Below are 17,242 nucleotides of genomic sequence, written 5' to 3'. Positions count from 1 at the left end.
TAGGCACAGTTTTCATTTGTGACAGTAGCCTCACCACCTCCTGTACTCCTGCAGTTAGTTTCATTACTTTGTTTCTTTCTGCCAAGTGACACAATATAGCTAATTTGACAGCTAATCTATACTTTTGTGAATACATTTTTTATTGTCACTGTATTTGGTCTGACTCAGACCTCTGCTATTTGCTTTGCTGATGCTTTTGTATGTATGCTTATGGTCTTGCCAAGACCTGTCCCTTTAGGCGAGCGGGGTATGCAATCCCCTTGTTTGGAGGTTTAATGGATTTGGGGCTGGTTGAAAGCAGGGTGGAGGAAATCTCAGTTATATAAATCCTAATTATGAAAACAGACAAAGCCGCATTAATTGTTTGCTGGGCCACAGAGTACACTGGGGGACAGATGTCTTGAGGAATGAGGAGACCTCTCGGTTTTGAAGGAGAGAAAATGCTGTCACTACTGTTTTGTGTTGTGATTTGACTGTTTCTACAACATACTACGGCAGACAGATAACCATCACATTTTTTCCATCTGATGAAATTTTATGATTATACACATGGAGGGAGGACAGGTTGAAACGTCTTTAACAATCTCTCTTCCCACAGCACCAACTGTAGTGTTGTTGTTATAGACACTGCACACGGATAAAACTCAACAGGCTCCTGCATCAGTGTTTTTACTAGTTAGTTGCAAGCAAAAACATGTTAATCATCACGGAGGACACCTGAAATCATATTCTGCAGCAGTATACAATCACCTTCACAGCTTCAAAAACAACATACTGCTGAATGCCCCAAAATGTTTAGTATCTCAGTATTGTCCATTAAACATCTTTTATCTCATGAGCATCACATGGAAAATGAGAGTGAAATAATAGACCTCATAACAGTATTTTGAAGTCAGATCTGCAGTTTGATTATGGGCAGGGTCAGCAGTATGAGATCTGTCAATTTATATTTAGCCAATAACAGCTCAGGTCCTGAACATTTAGGATTTTTCCTATATATGACTGAGAGATCCCCTAACATCTTTAAGAAATATTTTGATTTAATGATTTAATATTATGACAATCTAAGGCACAGGATATTGTTTGTAAACAAGGGAACATTTCTTTTGTGCTTTCCATTTACCCCTGTATTATGATGTCTCAATCACCTGTGTCAGACAGAATATTTACAACCACAGAAAAGCACCTCAGTGTACATTTTATTTAATTTCCAGTCACTCTCAGCTGACTAATCTGCTCTAAATATTTAGCAATAACAAAAATAAATAACATTTTATCTTCTCTAAACTTTTTTTTTTTTAATAAATAAAACAAAAACTGTGATTCAGTCATAAAAAGTGCAGGGCTGTTATGTGTACTACTGGCATAAAGATACTCATTGCAGCCTAAGCTGAGCACAGACATGAAAACAGAAAGCACAGACTATTACAAACAGTATTCCGGTGTCCACTGAAATTTCTCTGGTGACTTTACAATGACCCTTGACTGCTAAACCAACTATTGCCAACTTACAAAAACCACCTAACACTAGCTGTTAAGCTATTTATCATAAACTCCTGAGTCTTTAGTTATAACATGGCTACAGTTTTTCATCCTATTACAACATTCCAACATATCTGTTTATATAAGTCATATATATAACAGCTATGTCTCCAACTTACACCAACACGCTAAAAATATTCAGTGTGTGTGTTTCTCTCCCAAGCACCAAATAATCAAGTGGTCACGGTAGGGCCAGTATTATATACGCTGAATATAACACTGAATACTGTTGTAGTTTGACATAATTCCTTTAGATTTAGAGGTTAAACTACACAGTGAAATGTACTTTTTATTAGCCAATGATGTGTTAGTACATACTAATATAACTATAAATATCTTCTTATACAATACTTCTTTACTATTTATAACTTCTGTATATTTGTTGTTGTACTTTGGAATGTTTTTTTGTCAAATCATACAGCTGCTTTATATAACAAGTTTTATAACACTTACTTTTTGATAAGGACGGAATAAATGGAACAATACTGACTGACAAAAGCATGGGTGTGTCAACATCACAGGAGATAAGAGGATTGCAGCATGTCTAAGACGCACAAGGACTGAGCGTGCTTATTGCATCTACACCCTCTGGATATTTTTATTGCAAAGCCACCAAGTTTCTTATTGGTCAAAAACTTTCACAAACACAAACAAGTGCAAGCCCCATGTCCCATAAATAATACAATCATTAGGCAATACTCTGGGATTTACTCTCCCTGTCTGGACGTCTGTTGTCGCTGAGGTCCTCTTTGGTCTTTTGGATGCAGGTGAAGATCTCCTTGAAGAGAGCCTTGTACTCAGGCTGCTGGCCGTCTTCCAGAACCACTGTCAGATCGGACAAAGCAGCTGAGCTGGACAGGCGGCGGCGGGTCCGGATGCTTGCAAAGGGACTATTGGATGTCTGGACGGCTTTATGGCTGAGTCCGTCTGTCGCCTGCTGGCATCGCTGCAGCAGCTCATCATATTTCACCTAAATAACACAGACATATCTTAGGGAAGTGCATTCACTTTCTTTTAAATATGTTCTACTTCTTAATACTCTACACTACTGATACAGGATAGCATTCTTAGAAAAAAATCTTAAAGATTAATAAGAGTCACATTGATCAAAAAATCGGTATTCTTAATAGTTCTCATGCATAAATTGTACCAAATGAGCTATGAATACAACACCTGGAGTGCGCTGTACTGTGCATCCACTTCATTGAGAAGAGAGATGCCCCTCTGTTTTACCGCCTCCGCTCGCCTTATACACAACTGCTCGTGACCACGGCGAATCTCGTCTGGGTTTGTCGCTCTCAAAACACTGTCACTATTACTCCTCTGTCGACTGTATCGTTTCTGCTCCTCCTCATTTTCTTCCCTCTCCTCCATATCACTCTGCCCTATGCTGGGCTTTTCTTCTGAGGCAAAGAATACTGTATCAGGCAGCAGCAGCTGGTCTGGTCTTCTGACACTGGTGGGAGCGGAGGGGACACAGAGACATAATCATGAGAAACCACACGCCTGGAATTGGTCCATACTTGTACTGTAAAATCTTAAGTTGTATAATCAATTCAAAGTCATAAAAACACAGCCAAGACGATACAATTTGAACATAGCCCATACATAATTCAGTCCTAACCTTTTGGCACAGTCAGCGCGCCATAGAAGCCGCAGCTGCTCCACTTCGGCCTCCAGCTCCTTCTGCCTGGTCCAGCAGCCTGCCAGAAGGGACAGCCGCTGCTCCAGGCCTATGTTCTCCCTGGCTGTCAACTCATTCTCCCTCTCTGCAGCCTCTCTGCGGCTTCGCTCTGCAGCTATCTGGGCCTGAAGGGTCTGGATGGACCTCTGGAGAGCCACATTCTCCTCCTCTGAGTCTTGGCATCTGTCTTGGTCATAGAAAGAGCCCTGCGGTGACCAGAGTCCATCTGCCCGCAGACTATCATGGGCTGGGTGCCTGAACCAGGACAGGTAAAGCCAAAATATGTGTGAGCCATCACTTTCAGAAAAGATTATAAATCATAAAGTATTAGGTCTGTGTCAAGTAAACTAAACTCATTATAGCGCTACTGTATTTATAATGCAATAATTTAAATTGCATTACAAAAATAACTTGTTAGCTTACTTTTAATATGAAAGCATGATAAACAATTTCATCATAATTTGTTATCTAGACCTATGACTTCACTGTGTCTCCTCACTACTAAAACCAAACCTATACATAAAAAAAGATCTGTTTTGTAATTCACACATAGTCTGCTAATGTTAGAAAGTCTGTTAGATCTAGATCTTAATTATGCATTTCACTTTCACCTAGGTTGTATAAGATTTTAGGGTAACAATTCTCTCCACAGCACACCACATACATGGCATGAAAGCGACAGTGGTGTGTATGTATTAGTATGTTGCTGACAATGGAGGAGGATTAACTTCCTCCTCCTTTGGATTATGTCTAAAGAAAGCTGGTCTGGCTCTGGGTGACCTGAAGGCGTCCAGTTAGCATCAAGGGGCTGAGACACCAGACAGTAGACAGGAGCTTGTACTATTTAGATGCTTTCGACTACCCTTCACTTCCTTGGTCTGATGTAAAGGAAGACTAACCACACTGCCCCCGATGGAAGCAGATACAGTATATATGAATATATACATGGTTTCTGTTGCTACTCTATATGTTTCTGGAAAATGTGTGTGAAAAATTTTCAGGTTAACTCACAGTTTCTTTATCGCACAATACAGACTGGACCAACCATACAATTTCTTATCTGGCAATAGTTTGTCTGTCACATCCTGCAGTTCTGCTATTGGCTCTGTACAGTAGAGTGTGAGCAGTTACACACACACGTCCAATACCTGTCATGGTGCAAGTCGTACAGCTCTTTGAGACAGGACACACTCTGTGCTCCGAGGCTGCGTCGCTGCTCTCTTTTGTTTCTCTCTGCCTGGGCTGCCTTGAGCTCATCCACCTGGGTCTGCAGGTCCTCCATGTAGGTCTGAAGCCCGTCAATGGTCTCTGTTAGACTGTGGTGGTAAGGAAATTTATTGAGTATTATCATCATGTATTTAAACTTTATGATGAACTGACTGGGTGAATAGTTAGGTCAAATATAATTTAAAAGGCAATTTTACTGATGCCTGAGGGACTGACCTATGGATCTTCTGCTGGGCCGAGCGGTTGTCCTGCACAAGCCTCCGGTTGCCTTGCTCCAGATCCCTGGCAGTCACATCTAACTGCTCATACACTTTGGCATGCTGGTCGTTCATCTGACGCAGCAGATCCACCTGCTTGCTCAGGTACTGGTGCACAAGAGAGGGAACATTAAACTTAATTTCAGTCTTCTAGGTTTGTTTGTGGTACCTTCAATAAACTGGAGTGGACTGTTTTTCTCTGTTTTATACAGTTGTAGACATTTGTAAATACTCATTCTGCAACAGGTTAATATCACACATGAAAAGATCAAATGCAGAACAGCAGCATCAAGCCACACAACATTTGGTTTTATATCCCAGTCTAACACATTTTATCACCAAACAGACAAAAGCTCCCTTTGGGAAGGGAATGATAACATGAGTCTGTGGGTTATATTTGAATGGCATTTGACTTGTAATTGTGGTCGTATATACTGAGTTCATGACATCAACGACGTGGAGATCAATGCAACCACTTGTCTTGAAGAGAAGCTCAGCCCCGTATCACATTAACATGCTCAGGTGTATGCTTAGCTTTGAGACAATCATTAGTGAAGGGAGTAAGACCAGCAGCAGACACAGCACAAGGACAAGGGTCAAACAGGCGTATGGGGATTACCATATCAACCTCAATAAACCCTGAAGCCAGCCCTCTCACTGCTGTAACAAATTAAGGCTCTTATCGTTGTTGACCTGCTGAATGCCATGTCCTCAACTTAAACAGATCAGCAGTGTCTGCGTGTACCAAAATTAAATGTCTGAAAAGTGAAATGTAAGGTTTTATTGTGTTTATTTATAAGCTCTACTTGACAACACACTCACAAGCCAAGAAACTTTGCTGAGATCCGAGAGCTTGGTAACCTATTAATTTAAGGAATCTAGGTTTAATCAGGCCACATGAAAATCAAGTTTTCATTCTGTATTTTGTCCTATGTAGCCAAAACCGAAAACTTAATTAAGATGTTCATTAGTTGAACAATGCTCAAGTAAAAGGGAGCTAATAAGGCAGTGAAAGTTTTCCTTTAACTAGTTGGATGCACATCCTGCCAACAGGACGCACTGAGCCAAAGGCTCACTAGGTCAGACTGGTGAGGATTAGCTTTTACTCCATCCTATTTAAAGTTTAGAGAAATTCACAATTACATTTCCCTTCCATTGAAAGAGCTTTCCAGATCCCTTTACACAGATTTTTCTCAATGAATTGTCTCCCACTGTAGACTCATACATATAAAACTATATATATGCTGCAACAACATGTATCCACAGACCAGACTCTGACGGCAGAGGATATACTACACACACACACACACACGCATACACACACGTGAATTGCAGTCCTCTCATTAGTTCCTTCCTAACATTTATCACCTCTATCTCCTGCAGCTGCTCCTGGTTGGTGGAGTACATCTGCTGGAGAGCCTGCTCCAGCTCATGGTTCCTGTCTAGGAGGGTTTTCCCCAGCTCTGCTGCCAGATGGAGATCTGTCAAAGCACAGGGAAAAAATGTAAACACAAGATACTAGACAGTTTCAATGCCCAAACACAGGCAATTGATACAGACATGCTGTAGTGCAGTTCTCACACACAAACACACAACTCATTGTCTCACACTTTTAGTTTTTGGCAATGGTGAATCACAGAAGAATCCAAGGCATGCCTTAGGATCTCCTTGTGACACGTTGGCCAACTAAATTCTCTTAAGTTCTGGATCCTGTCCAGTACAACAGTGTTAAAGTAGTAAAGTAGGTCTAATGTGGTACTACTAAGTACAGTCCAAAAAAACCAAACAATTTGCAGTTTATGCCCGGGGATTTTTAACTCAAACATGTGTGACCAGTAAACAACAACCTGGAGCCCTTAGAGATTGTAGTGGAGGAAGGATGTCACAAAAACTGTTATCTATTGTGCGAAATACCTCACATAACTTCCTAAAAATCTACTTGTCAAACAGCAGATGACTCTCAGTTTTACTCAGTTCCTCTGAGGAATGCTACAGGAAGCTGTTCCTGTCTGCTGCTACTGCTCTGGACAACATGTCACCTCTGTCAGGAAGGCTCAGACTTTTTCCTACAACTAGAACAGACTTCTCATCTGGACATTTACTCATTACATGCATCATTTTAAATTTAAAAGGGGAGCAACATGTTGGTTAATCTGCAAATTATTTACTCGATATATTTATCTTTTTCAATTAGTTAATTGATTAGTAGACTAATGCTTTGTTATTTTGTTACAATTATATGATATATATAATGCTATATAGTGCATATCATAAGGTAAAGCACACCAGTGGGAACAATAATTACACATATTCAATACAGATTTTGGTTCTAGTTTTAGTTCAGGATTACATTTTGTCCTCACAATTGTGTTTCATTCATGGCCATAATTGTTTTCTTTACTTACCTTACTTGTTTCATGACTAATGTGACTTGCCTGGTATCTTGGCCAATATATTGCTTTACATCTATCTACATCTTTGTGGTTTTGTCAGCAGCAAAAACAATTTGTGAACAGCTAGTTTATCAGAAAACAATCAACACAGGACCATTGACGGCCTCAGGAAATCCTGGCTACATGGAGCTCTCAGGATGTCTCAGCTTTTAACCCATGACTAGTGTGATTCTGTGCATAGTTTCAATGCTATTTAATCTGTGAGCACTGGTGGAGAGTAGAGAGTAGACTTTATTGTCCCCATGGGGGAAATTCTTTTTCACAGCACACTGTACAACACAGGGGGGAAAAAAACAGCGTTACACTTAACAGGCATGATCACACAACGACAGGCAGGAATATGTGAAGTACAACACAACAGCACACAAAAGCAACAGGCAAACAATGAAAACAACACGTGTAGTTCAACAGTAGTTCGCTCAGTGAGTCACCCGGTTTAGTGCCGCTATTGCTGCTTAGTACATTTACTCAAATACTGAGCTTAGATACAGATTAGAGGTATTTGTATTTGTATTTCCTTTTTGTGCTACTTTATACTTCTACTCTCCACTACATTTCAAGCGAAAATATTGTACTTGACTCCACTATTTACTAAACTAATTATTATTTGACAGCAGTAGTTACTTGTTACTTTTCAGATTAATATTATACATTAAAGAATAATTGATAAAATACAACATACTGTTAAAGATCAAACCAGTTGTTCCATCTTTTTCAGCTGATTACCTCTTGTGAAAAATCCGTGTGGAAATTCGGGGTCATGTTGTCATGTTTCATTTTTCCCATCCAAACTTGTCTGGTTGGCAAAATTATCCAGTAGTCCACAGAAACAATACACATTTTTTGTAACAGAACTTTCCTACTTTTCTATTTATTTATTTTTTTACTTCTTTCTGTGAGCCAATTTGTTATTGTCATGTCATCAGTGCAGGGGATTATCTCAATAAAACCGATATGATCACTCACCGACAAGCTCCTACCACACTACTGTTTTTTCTTAATAAAAACACAGCTGATGGCGGGGTTTGCCTTCCTCTACAGCCTGAACACGGCTGTCTGTGGTTCAATAAGCCCTCACAGTGAGACAAGAGTTAAGGGTGCGACCAAAAGCCCTGCAGCTCTTACCGTGTTCAAGGTCCTGCGGGTCGTACCAAGACTCTCCATTCTTGTCAAACTCTTCCTCCAAAATCACGTCAGTCAACATTTTTACAGCCGCGGGGCGAGCGGGGACTCCACCTGACACACAGGTGTGTGTTAGTTCAGCCGCTTGAAGTTGTCCGCCGCCCACCGCCGTGCGCAGACAAAAGTAAACTGCATCCTCCCGGTGTTGGAGGAGCGTTAAGTCCGTCGTCTCTACAGCAACGTGGCAAATGTCTAATACACGACAACATCCGGTAGGTGGCAGATAAGATGTGATTTCTTTTTTTTTTTTTTTTGAATCCGAGAAATCGCTCTTCATTTTAACCGGCTTAACATTTATCACCATTTACCATTCAATACAATTTTTTTTTTTTGTCAAATTGTTTTGTTTCTCGGAACTTCCTGCTTTCCTTTGACGGGCATTTGTTACTGGCGAATCACAAAGCAGTAAGTGGAACCAAAGAACGATTCTGACCAATCACATCTTTTCTTGTTGTCTCTAAGTCCCTCCCGGCCCAGGAGGCACTGAAAATCGAGTTTGACAGGGTTGGAGTTTGTTTTCGAGGATTTCCTGTTGTGACAGTGCTTCAGTGAACAGTTGATACGTTTGTTTAACGAGAAGTAACACTGTGGCATGTAAGACGAACATGAAAATGAGACAACTGGAACGAATACAAGCTCAGTGCTGAACGCCTTTTTTTGCTGTGGGGTATTGATCTGATGCATTGTTTTTGGTGATGGTCATTATCAGTGATGCTAAACTATAAGAGCGTGAAATCGTTTTTGATAAACGACAACATTTCCTCGCTGTAGGACTGCAGGTTAAGATACCTGAGCTGCCGTGTTCTCGGAGGGGAAACCTGCCTCAGGTGTGCGCTCCGCAAGAATGAATATAGTCCGACATCTGATCAGCTTTGGGGTGAATCCTGCAGCTCTAGCTTATGCCATGACCACCCTGGGATCTGCCATGATAAACAATATATTCAGCTTCTACTATGTCAAACTCTTTCTCAATAAATACAAGATATCAGAGGGAGCATTCCACCAATCACAAGTGAGTATATTCTCCTAACACACTGCTATATTTTTGTTGCAAATGTTGATCACTGTCTGTGAAAAAGACTGGCATAGTAAAGATTTGAGTGACATTTTGAGAACCTTGCTGCTTTCCATTGGAAAAGGGCAATTTGTTAGTGCTTTTGTTGTTGGTTAAATTGTTGATTATTTTATATACCACTGATGAGAAAGAGAAAACTAGCAAATCGTCACATTTCACAAGCTAAAGCAAGCAAATGTTTAGAATATGTGCATGATAAATAGTGGTTTAAGACTCTTAAAGCGATACATCTTATTTAAAGTTTAGAGAAAGAACATTACCTTGCTATAATGTAACAAATCTCATGTTTCATTCCACAATTAGCACTGTAACACATACGAACCACGAATTTACTACTACTATTATTTTTATTATTAGAGTTAAGGAAAGCTGTACATTTTCAAACATTACATAAAAAATAAAACGAGGTATCACCTGAACCTGGATTTAGAGAGAAACTGCTAATGGTAGATAACTTACATGATTAATCAGTCATTAGAATAGTTGCTGATGTTGATTAAATAATTAATTGATTACTTTCACAATAGAAGTATTGATGAATAATCTTATGAATTTCTTCTACACAGGTGGTGTACATGGTGTGGAATGCAGTCAATGACCCTCTCTTTGGCTACCTCCAAGATAACTCCAGGGTGCCCTGTTGCTCACAGCGTCGCCTCTCCATCCTGTATGGTGCGCCCCTCTACTCACTGGCTTTTCTTCTAGCCTGGTTCCCATGGCGGTCCTACACCCCTGGTGACTGGTTGAGCGGCTTCCATTTGATGGTGGCGCTGTGTGCTTTTGACGGCATGCTGACTTTTGTGCTGCTGGCACAATGTGCATTGTTTGCAGAGATTTCCAGCCACCATCAGAGCCGACTAAGACTTGTAAAGTACAGCCAGGTGAGGATTTTGCACGCCAAATGCCTCCATTTTTCTTCTGTGCGCCTCCTTCACAACACGACACGACTTTCATCCCCTCTCTTTAATTTCCCAGGTGGCATCTCTCATAGGCTCCTCCAGCGTCCTCTTCTGTGGGGTGCTGTCCAAAAACATGGAAGACTTTACAGCCTTCCAAGCCTTCACTGTGCTCATCGCTATCCTGAGCTGTGGCTGCATGCTTTATACAGGCCTCCACAGTGAGAGCCGCTTTGATAACAAAGGATCTGAATCAGAGGCAGAGGGGTGTGATGACCAGACTTCCCATCAGTTAGAAATTTCCTTCTCCACGTTAAAAACATTGATGTGGCAAATCCTGACCAACAGGGACTTTCAGCTGTTTGTGCTCATGAACTTCTTCCAGGTTTTCATCTTGGCCTTCTTTAATAATTTTACCATGATATTTTCTGAGCACCTGATTCCTCCAGATGTGCTTCCATCTCTGGCCAAGAGCATCATGTACGGAGCAGGATTCATCTGTCCACAGGTATTCTCCCCCCAGCAGCTGGAGTAGCTTTTTTCTTCTCAGATTACCTCAAAGACCATACTGACAGTGCATGGTTAAATCTATCCAAATTATACGTCCATCACTCACAGTAGTGCTGACTTCTTTTCAAAACCAGTCATATTTTCAGAGCTTTTTCCTACGTGTGCAGGCTTACTGTTTTTTGGCACAGTGCATTTTGGCAACCCGTCTTCTCAGATGTCAGAGCTCTGTTAAAGCACCTGAATACACCAACAAAGGAAATGCTTTCAGAACAGTTGTTATAATACTTAATAATACGCCACTTTGATTTACTCTCTGTGTTGTTCCTAATACGTTATCCCCTTCCCAGCTGTTAGTATTGAGCTTTCAGAGTCTGCTGCATGGTATTGGCTACTACAGGATCATCCTCTTCACCTTCTACATGGAGGCTGGAATGGCGGCTATCATGCTCGCGCTTGGTCCTCAGCACTACTATATCCTGGCTTTTTTCCTCACGGTTAACATGTAAGAGGTTAAATGATTTCTGACATCCTCCATTTTTTTTTTAAATAATCACGCTATGGAATCACTCCACTTTCTATGAGTCATACCTACACTGTCACCCTTATCTTCTGTGCAGGGTCATAATTCAAGCTGCCTTCAGTCTTTTCAGCCTGCCCTTGGCTGACATCATTGACACCGACCTGCAGAATTACAAGCGCAGGTAAAAAAAAAAAAAAAAAAGATTATCAGCATACTTACACTTATACTAACTCAGGCATCCCTCATATGCAAATATAAAGTACCTTTAATTCAGCCTTGTCCCATCTCCACCCCAACCCCCTTGCCACAGTTCCCCTCTCTCTTCCATGGTGTTTGGGACGAATGCTCTGTTCACCAAACCGGCGCAGTCTCTGGCCCCCATGATAGTGCTCAGTATCCTCAACCAGTTTGGATATGAACAGCTGAAGGAAGCAGGAAAGGATTCAAATCCAAGGTACAGACACTGTCTTGTTTCTTCTTGAGTTAAAGCTCCAAATTTGAGCTGAAGATGTAAATCCAACTAAAATTGATGTTGGGATAGGCCTGGCTGCATTGCCTGTAACATTTACAATTAGTGAACTCTTCCATACTGATGACACATTTCCTAATTCTACCCCTCTATATTTTATCTATACTTTACTATTTTAATTGTTAATGTTATAGATGTTCCCCACTTTTAATATAATATCAAGAAATTCTTGTTTTTTTGCTGTTCTAGATTTGATAAACCTCTGGACAAATATTCTTATATGGGGTGCAGATACTGATGGTGACCCCTGGATCTGATATTTTAACGCATCAACTATAAATACTCTGTAATTTATATAACCCTGAACAACTTTCCAAAGCATTAATACCCAGTCTCTTGTTCACAACTGCATTATGACGCAACAACACCTTAATTTTCACCAATAAAGTATTAGGTCACTGAGATGGATTGAAAGCAAGATTTAAGTCTCAAAGTAATACAAACAAGTTTCTCCCTGGAAGGTGGGAACAGCAGAAGTGTAAAGCAGACACAACTCATAGCTGATTGGCAGAACCACCAGTGATCTTAATGTTTGCTTGGATCCCGTGATTACAGTTGATAGCTGTTCTATTCTCATTGTTATCCTTACAGTATGTTTCAATGACCATTTGGATTGAAATAAAACTTATACCAAAGTGCTCACATAAGCTTTAACAACAGCAAGTTAATGTTCATACAGAAATAACATAACTTTCACAGAGAATTTTAAGTAACAACATTTTCCTTTTCCCATTCATTTTATCTTCAGTTATATTAGAGAAGATATAACATCATATCTACGTTTTTTTTTTAAGTTTTAGTTTTAGAGATTCAGACTTCTTTTAAAATTGTATTACATCTTGTTTCTCATGGTAAGTGACATTAATGTCAGAAACCTCCACATAGACACAGTCAACACACACACACACACAGAGATTGTTACATTTACAGTTTCAAATAATTATGACAGTGTGCAACAAGTCTCACTACAATTTTAAACAAATTTAAACACACAAACACTTGTGTCTATAACAGAAATCCTCTTCTTTGCAGCACCTCGGAAAGCCTCCACAGTGTGATGTTCTACTTGGTGTGTCTGGTGCCATTGTGTGTCGCTGCTGTGCAAGTCCTGGCGTGGAGGCCATTTTCCATCCGCAACAGTCACACAGTCGACACAAAGTACATTGACAGCTAACTTAAGTGTTTTTAACAGCTGACTGACATTTCTGTAGCTGGAACTTGGGAAAATGACTTATAAAGAGATCATATTGAAAGTAATGTGCAAAGTACTGTATATTTGAGAAAATTCAGGGTTTTATATATATATATATATATATATATATATATATATAGTAACTGTAAATGTTTGACATGGAGAGAAACAATAATAGAAAGAGATAAATAGTAATCTATGCAATGAGGAGAGGCCTTACTTCCTCACTGACTTCCATTACCTCCAAAGACAGTTTCTCTCCAGTTATGGCACAGAAGAGAGATTTGGGATATTGATGATCATTTGATGAATACTGTATATGAAATGACCACGGATTAGCCTTTAATTAATATTTTATGCACTCCAACTGTCTCATCCTGGAACATTTAACAGGATAGAGGGATCATGGGATCATGACACCTTATGTCAGTCTGGGTGTCCACTACCTTGACTAATATAGTCCTTGTGTTAAACGTGTCCAGTCACTGACTTAAGCAGGTAATTGCAGGAACATGGTATATGGTAGCTGTGCTCTGCAAAAAAATGACCAATTATATTTGTTTGTTGCTACAGAAATTGTCCAAGTGAAACAGAAGTGATGCTAACAGTGGAAATTAAGAGCAGCTGTTTTCCATTGATGATATCATACAGTAACATCCAATTAAAAGAGATATTATGCCTATATGGCATACAGCATCAGCAGCTAAAGGTCATAGCTCTTGAACCAAGACTGATCAGGGAGAGGAACCTGTAGATTGAACCTGTAGACGTATAACTACCTACACCATATGATAGAAAAACTTAACAAAAATGTAAAGAATACTTGTTAGGATTTTTTTATTTAAGAACTTTCACATTCCAGGGTTGACTCTGGTTTTATGAGGGCATTCCTATTTTGCAGAACAGACACACAAAAAGACAGTGCAGCTGATATCTGTGATGTTTTTTTCAGACAATATATAATTCTGTTATATCCATCTATGTCCTGGAGAAATACTAAAAGTACTCCAGTTAACCTGGTTACACTGTGTATTCTGCTGTTAGGAGATTTCAAGCACTGTTCACATGCAGACTGCAAATGCTGGCAGCATCACATGTCATAAAGGAGTGTCACTTGCATATTGCCAGTCGAACAGGGCTTTTGAATGCTCATGTATGGGTCCCAAGTATGTCTTTTGTTTTGATGAGCGGAACATGTGAACTCAGCAAGAGAAATAGTATCACTGCAAACTGCATGTTTGTAAGTTGCAGATTTGGTGAAATGGGCCACAGGTTGGTTTTATGGAACATATCTGTTTATAATTTCATTAATTATATAACAGGCTCACCATTTCATCTGAAGGAACAGAATGTAACCAACATGACAGTAAATACCATCATCTTTGCTGTAAACATGGGCAAAATTGCACATTGCAGTGCAGAGTTCATATACATATAAACATTCATCGTGTCCTTTTTAGTAATGTATAACCAAATTCCAATATTAACTGGATGGATCTGGACTTGGACTCTGTGGCCTTTTGCAATAGACAAAAGCAGATGACAGCCTCTGAACAGAATGTGTCAGCATAATGCCTCAAAAACGTATCAGAATGTTAAATATTGCCTTACTGTGAATGTTTTATAAGTTGACAAAAGATTCTTTTAGAGACAGAACAAAAACAACAGCAAAAAATATACCTTTTCCTTTCCCCTTTCCTTCAGCACGGTGTATTATCGGCTGAATTAAATATACAGCCATCTGTAATGTGCCTTTTTTTGTCATGATCAACTTTCTATGGTCAAATTACATCTTGAATCTGGTTGGTTTGGAGTTTTTGATTAAATGTATTTCTACACAATTACAACCTGAATATGACTTTTATTTTTACATGTTTGCAAGTTTGCAATTTCCTTATGTGTCAAGAAAGTATTGATGGATAATTACATCATCTTGCTGTGATATTATCAAAACACTGCTTCATCCTCCATACTGTAATCCCTGCCGGTGAGGTTTTGTCCTAACAGCAACAATGTGACGCCAACCTGATCTGTGTATCCTGAAAATCTAAATTAAGTGGGCTGCTTTTTACTCTCTATTCCTGAAAGCACCATTCACAAGTATTGCTATTCTATCAAATGGCTTATTATTCAAAATAAATGGAGGAGGTTCTGCATTAAAAACACAAAACACTGCTTTAAAATTACACTTGACTCAGCTGCATTTCTGAGTCAAATTGGATATTCTTTTTTTCCAGGTAAACACTGACCTGGTTTTGGAGCAGAAATTCTTGAATGTGTTCCAATATTAAGTATAATTAACATTATAGTAGGACTACAAATGCCATAAGATCACTGCTGAAGCTGAAAAACTGGAGAGAGAAGGAACAGTGACTCAACACCTTTGTTCTGGTATTTATATCTCACTTCATGAGAAAAGGTGAGCAAGCACACAACTAACTTGCATCCTCTGTGCTTATGTTCATTTCCTCAGTCACGAGTGTCCTCTTGCAAGGTGTTTCATGGCTTTGGAATTTCCTCTAAGTCCAGACAATGGAGACCTGACTCTGTCATTTAGTATCCTTGACGAACACTTAGACATTTTGATAGATGTCATCAGCTGAGCTGTTCACTTCGGGTTCACTTGCAGCCTGCAACAAAGTGAAATTTTGGAAATGAAAATGGTGGTAAAATGGTAAAATTTTCAGATAAGTGGGAAGGTGCTTACATGCTGTAACACACGCTATGCAGAAGTTTCGTGCTTTCCCAATCTCTCTGTTGTCTAAATCTAACCAAAACATGCTGCAACAAGACTTACATTGACTTGAGGATGGTTTCTGCCTGCAGTTTGTGTGCCTTTCTCCAAATTCCTTTTGTTCGTCATTTCTTGCAGGACATCACGAAATTGCCTTTTTTTACTTGGGTGATTCTGTTCGGAAAATTCAGAAGAAATTTATTATAATACATAAATGTAGATTTGTCAGCGAAAATCAAGTAAACAATTCCTCTGACATTTGAATTGGTGTTGTAAGAGCCTTTTCTGGCCTGGACTTAAGGTCTTGCTTCCTGTTCCTCTTTTTGCTTCTATGGGCTTTTCCCCATTTAGTTAACGCACCAAACCGAAATTAAAACAGAAAATCGTACACTTATGCCACTATTGCACATCCTTCTCCTGAAGCTCATATTACAGCCATACTGTCAAAAGAGAGAAGGAGGTTAATTTCACATCAGTATATAATACATCTTCAATTGTATGAATTTGAAATAAATAAGTTGAAGTAGTGTACCTTCTTTAAAATGACAAGTGTCATCACTGCCATGTTGTAGATGATCAAGAGGGCAAATGATAACCACAAAAGAATGTACCTTAGCTTTGCTTTATGTTCCCCTGAAAACAAAAGAAAAGTTGTCTGCCTTAATTAATCTTAATCAAAGCATCCTGTGCTTAACCTTTAAAATATTTTTCTCTCTCAAAAGATTCTTACCTTTAACTATAAGAGTTGTACCTGCCCCTACATACTGTCTGCCGGTTGCTGGAGGTCCAGGCCATACTGCAGCACAGTGGTAGGTCCCACTGTCTTTAGAATTAACTGACTGGATGTGCAAAGATGCTCCCTTCAGGTAGTATTTGCCACCGTTCGCAGACAGGTTGAGACGATGATGACAGCCTTCTTTGAAAACAAACCACTCATAATACAAGCCTGTGGCTGAGCAGTTTGAATTGACATTACAAGGCAGAACAGTATCGTGTCCAGTTTTCTGCCAGATCTTCATCCCAGGCTGTTTTAAGCAGTCTTTTGCTGTTCCCATGCTCTCTGGAAATATCAAATTAATCATTTTTAAAATAACTACTGAACTATTACTGTGTAGGAGCTGTGATGCCTAATTCTTATTGATGATGTGGAAGAATGAGAATTAGAAAACATTATTCCCTAAATATATAATGTACTTAAGGCAAGGACAGATGTAGGAAAGACATTTTACCTGTTACTGGCAGGTGGGTGAGCAGGAGAGAAAACCAAAACAACCAGTCCATCTCTCTGGCTTGACAGCTTGTGAATGATCTCATGATCCCTTGCATGATGTTATCAAAATGGCTGACAACATGGGAAGTGGGTATACTGCTCTTCCCCACCACCTAGTTCCTCCTTCCTCTGCTGTGCAGCTGAATGGTAATGCAATGGGTTTTCAGAATC

The 17,242-nt window shown here is 39.6% G+C and overlaps 2 protein-coding genes across 4 annotated transcripts; one reads left to right on the top strand and one right to left on the bottom strand.

Annotated features, from left to right (window-relative positions):
* Positions 1–653: 653 nt before the first annotated feature.
* cdr2a (cerebellar degeneration-related protein 2a) lies at positions 654–8,414 on the bottom strand. Its single transcript, XM_071473707.1, has 7 exons — positions 8,289–8,414; positions 6,079–6,191; positions 4,670–4,818; positions 4,375–4,542; positions 3,167–3,481; positions 2,716–2,998; positions 654–2,512 (listed from the first exon to the last, which is right to left on the bottom strand). The coding sequence occupies exons 1-7, from the start codon at positions 8,365–8,367 to the stop codon at positions 2,231–2,233; spliced, it is 1,389 nt and encodes a 462-aa protein (XP_071329808.1). The 5' UTR covers positions 8,368–8,414; the 3' UTR covers positions 654–2,230.
* An 11-nt stretch (positions 8,415–8,425) lies between these two features.
* mfsd13al (major facilitator superfamily domain containing 13a-like) lies at positions 8,426–14,908 on the top strand. Of its 3 annotated transcripts, none has more exons than XM_071473706.1 (8): positions 8,426–8,557; positions 9,117–9,357; positions 9,987–10,301; positions 10,396–10,824; positions 11,174–11,328; positions 11,444–11,527; positions 11,657–11,800; positions 12,908–14,908. In XM_071473706.1, exons 2-8 carry the CDS (start codon positions 9,190–9,192, stop codon positions 13,047–13,049), a joined length of 1,437 nt encoding a protein of 478 aa, XP_071329807.1. In that variant the 5' UTR covers positions 8,426–8,557; positions 9,117–9,189; the 3' UTR covers positions 13,050–14,908. The 3 variants fall into 3 exon arrangements, with proteins under 3 accessions (XP_071329807.1, XP_071329806.1, XP_071329805.1); XM_071473705.1 differs by lacking the exon at positions 8,426–8,557 and adding an exon at positions 8,655–9,012; XM_071473704.1 differs by lacking the exon at positions 8,426–8,557 and having other exon boundaries at positions 8,658–9,357.
* Positions 14,909–17,242: the final 2,334 nt, after the last annotated feature.

The sequence above is a fragment of the Trachinotus anak genome, unplaced genomic scaffold, assembly GCF_046630095.1.
Source record: "Trachinotus anak isolate AG129_WGS33_773 ecotype Australia unplaced genomic scaffold, CSIRO_AGI_Tana_v1 ptg000003l, whole genome shotgun sequence".
Taxonomy (NCBI): Eukaryota; Metazoa; Chordata; class Actinopteri; order Carangiformes; family Carangidae; genus Trachinotus; species Trachinotus anak.
Note: the sequence above shows the minus strand (reverse complement) of the source record. Positions and strands in the feature narration are given on the sequence as shown.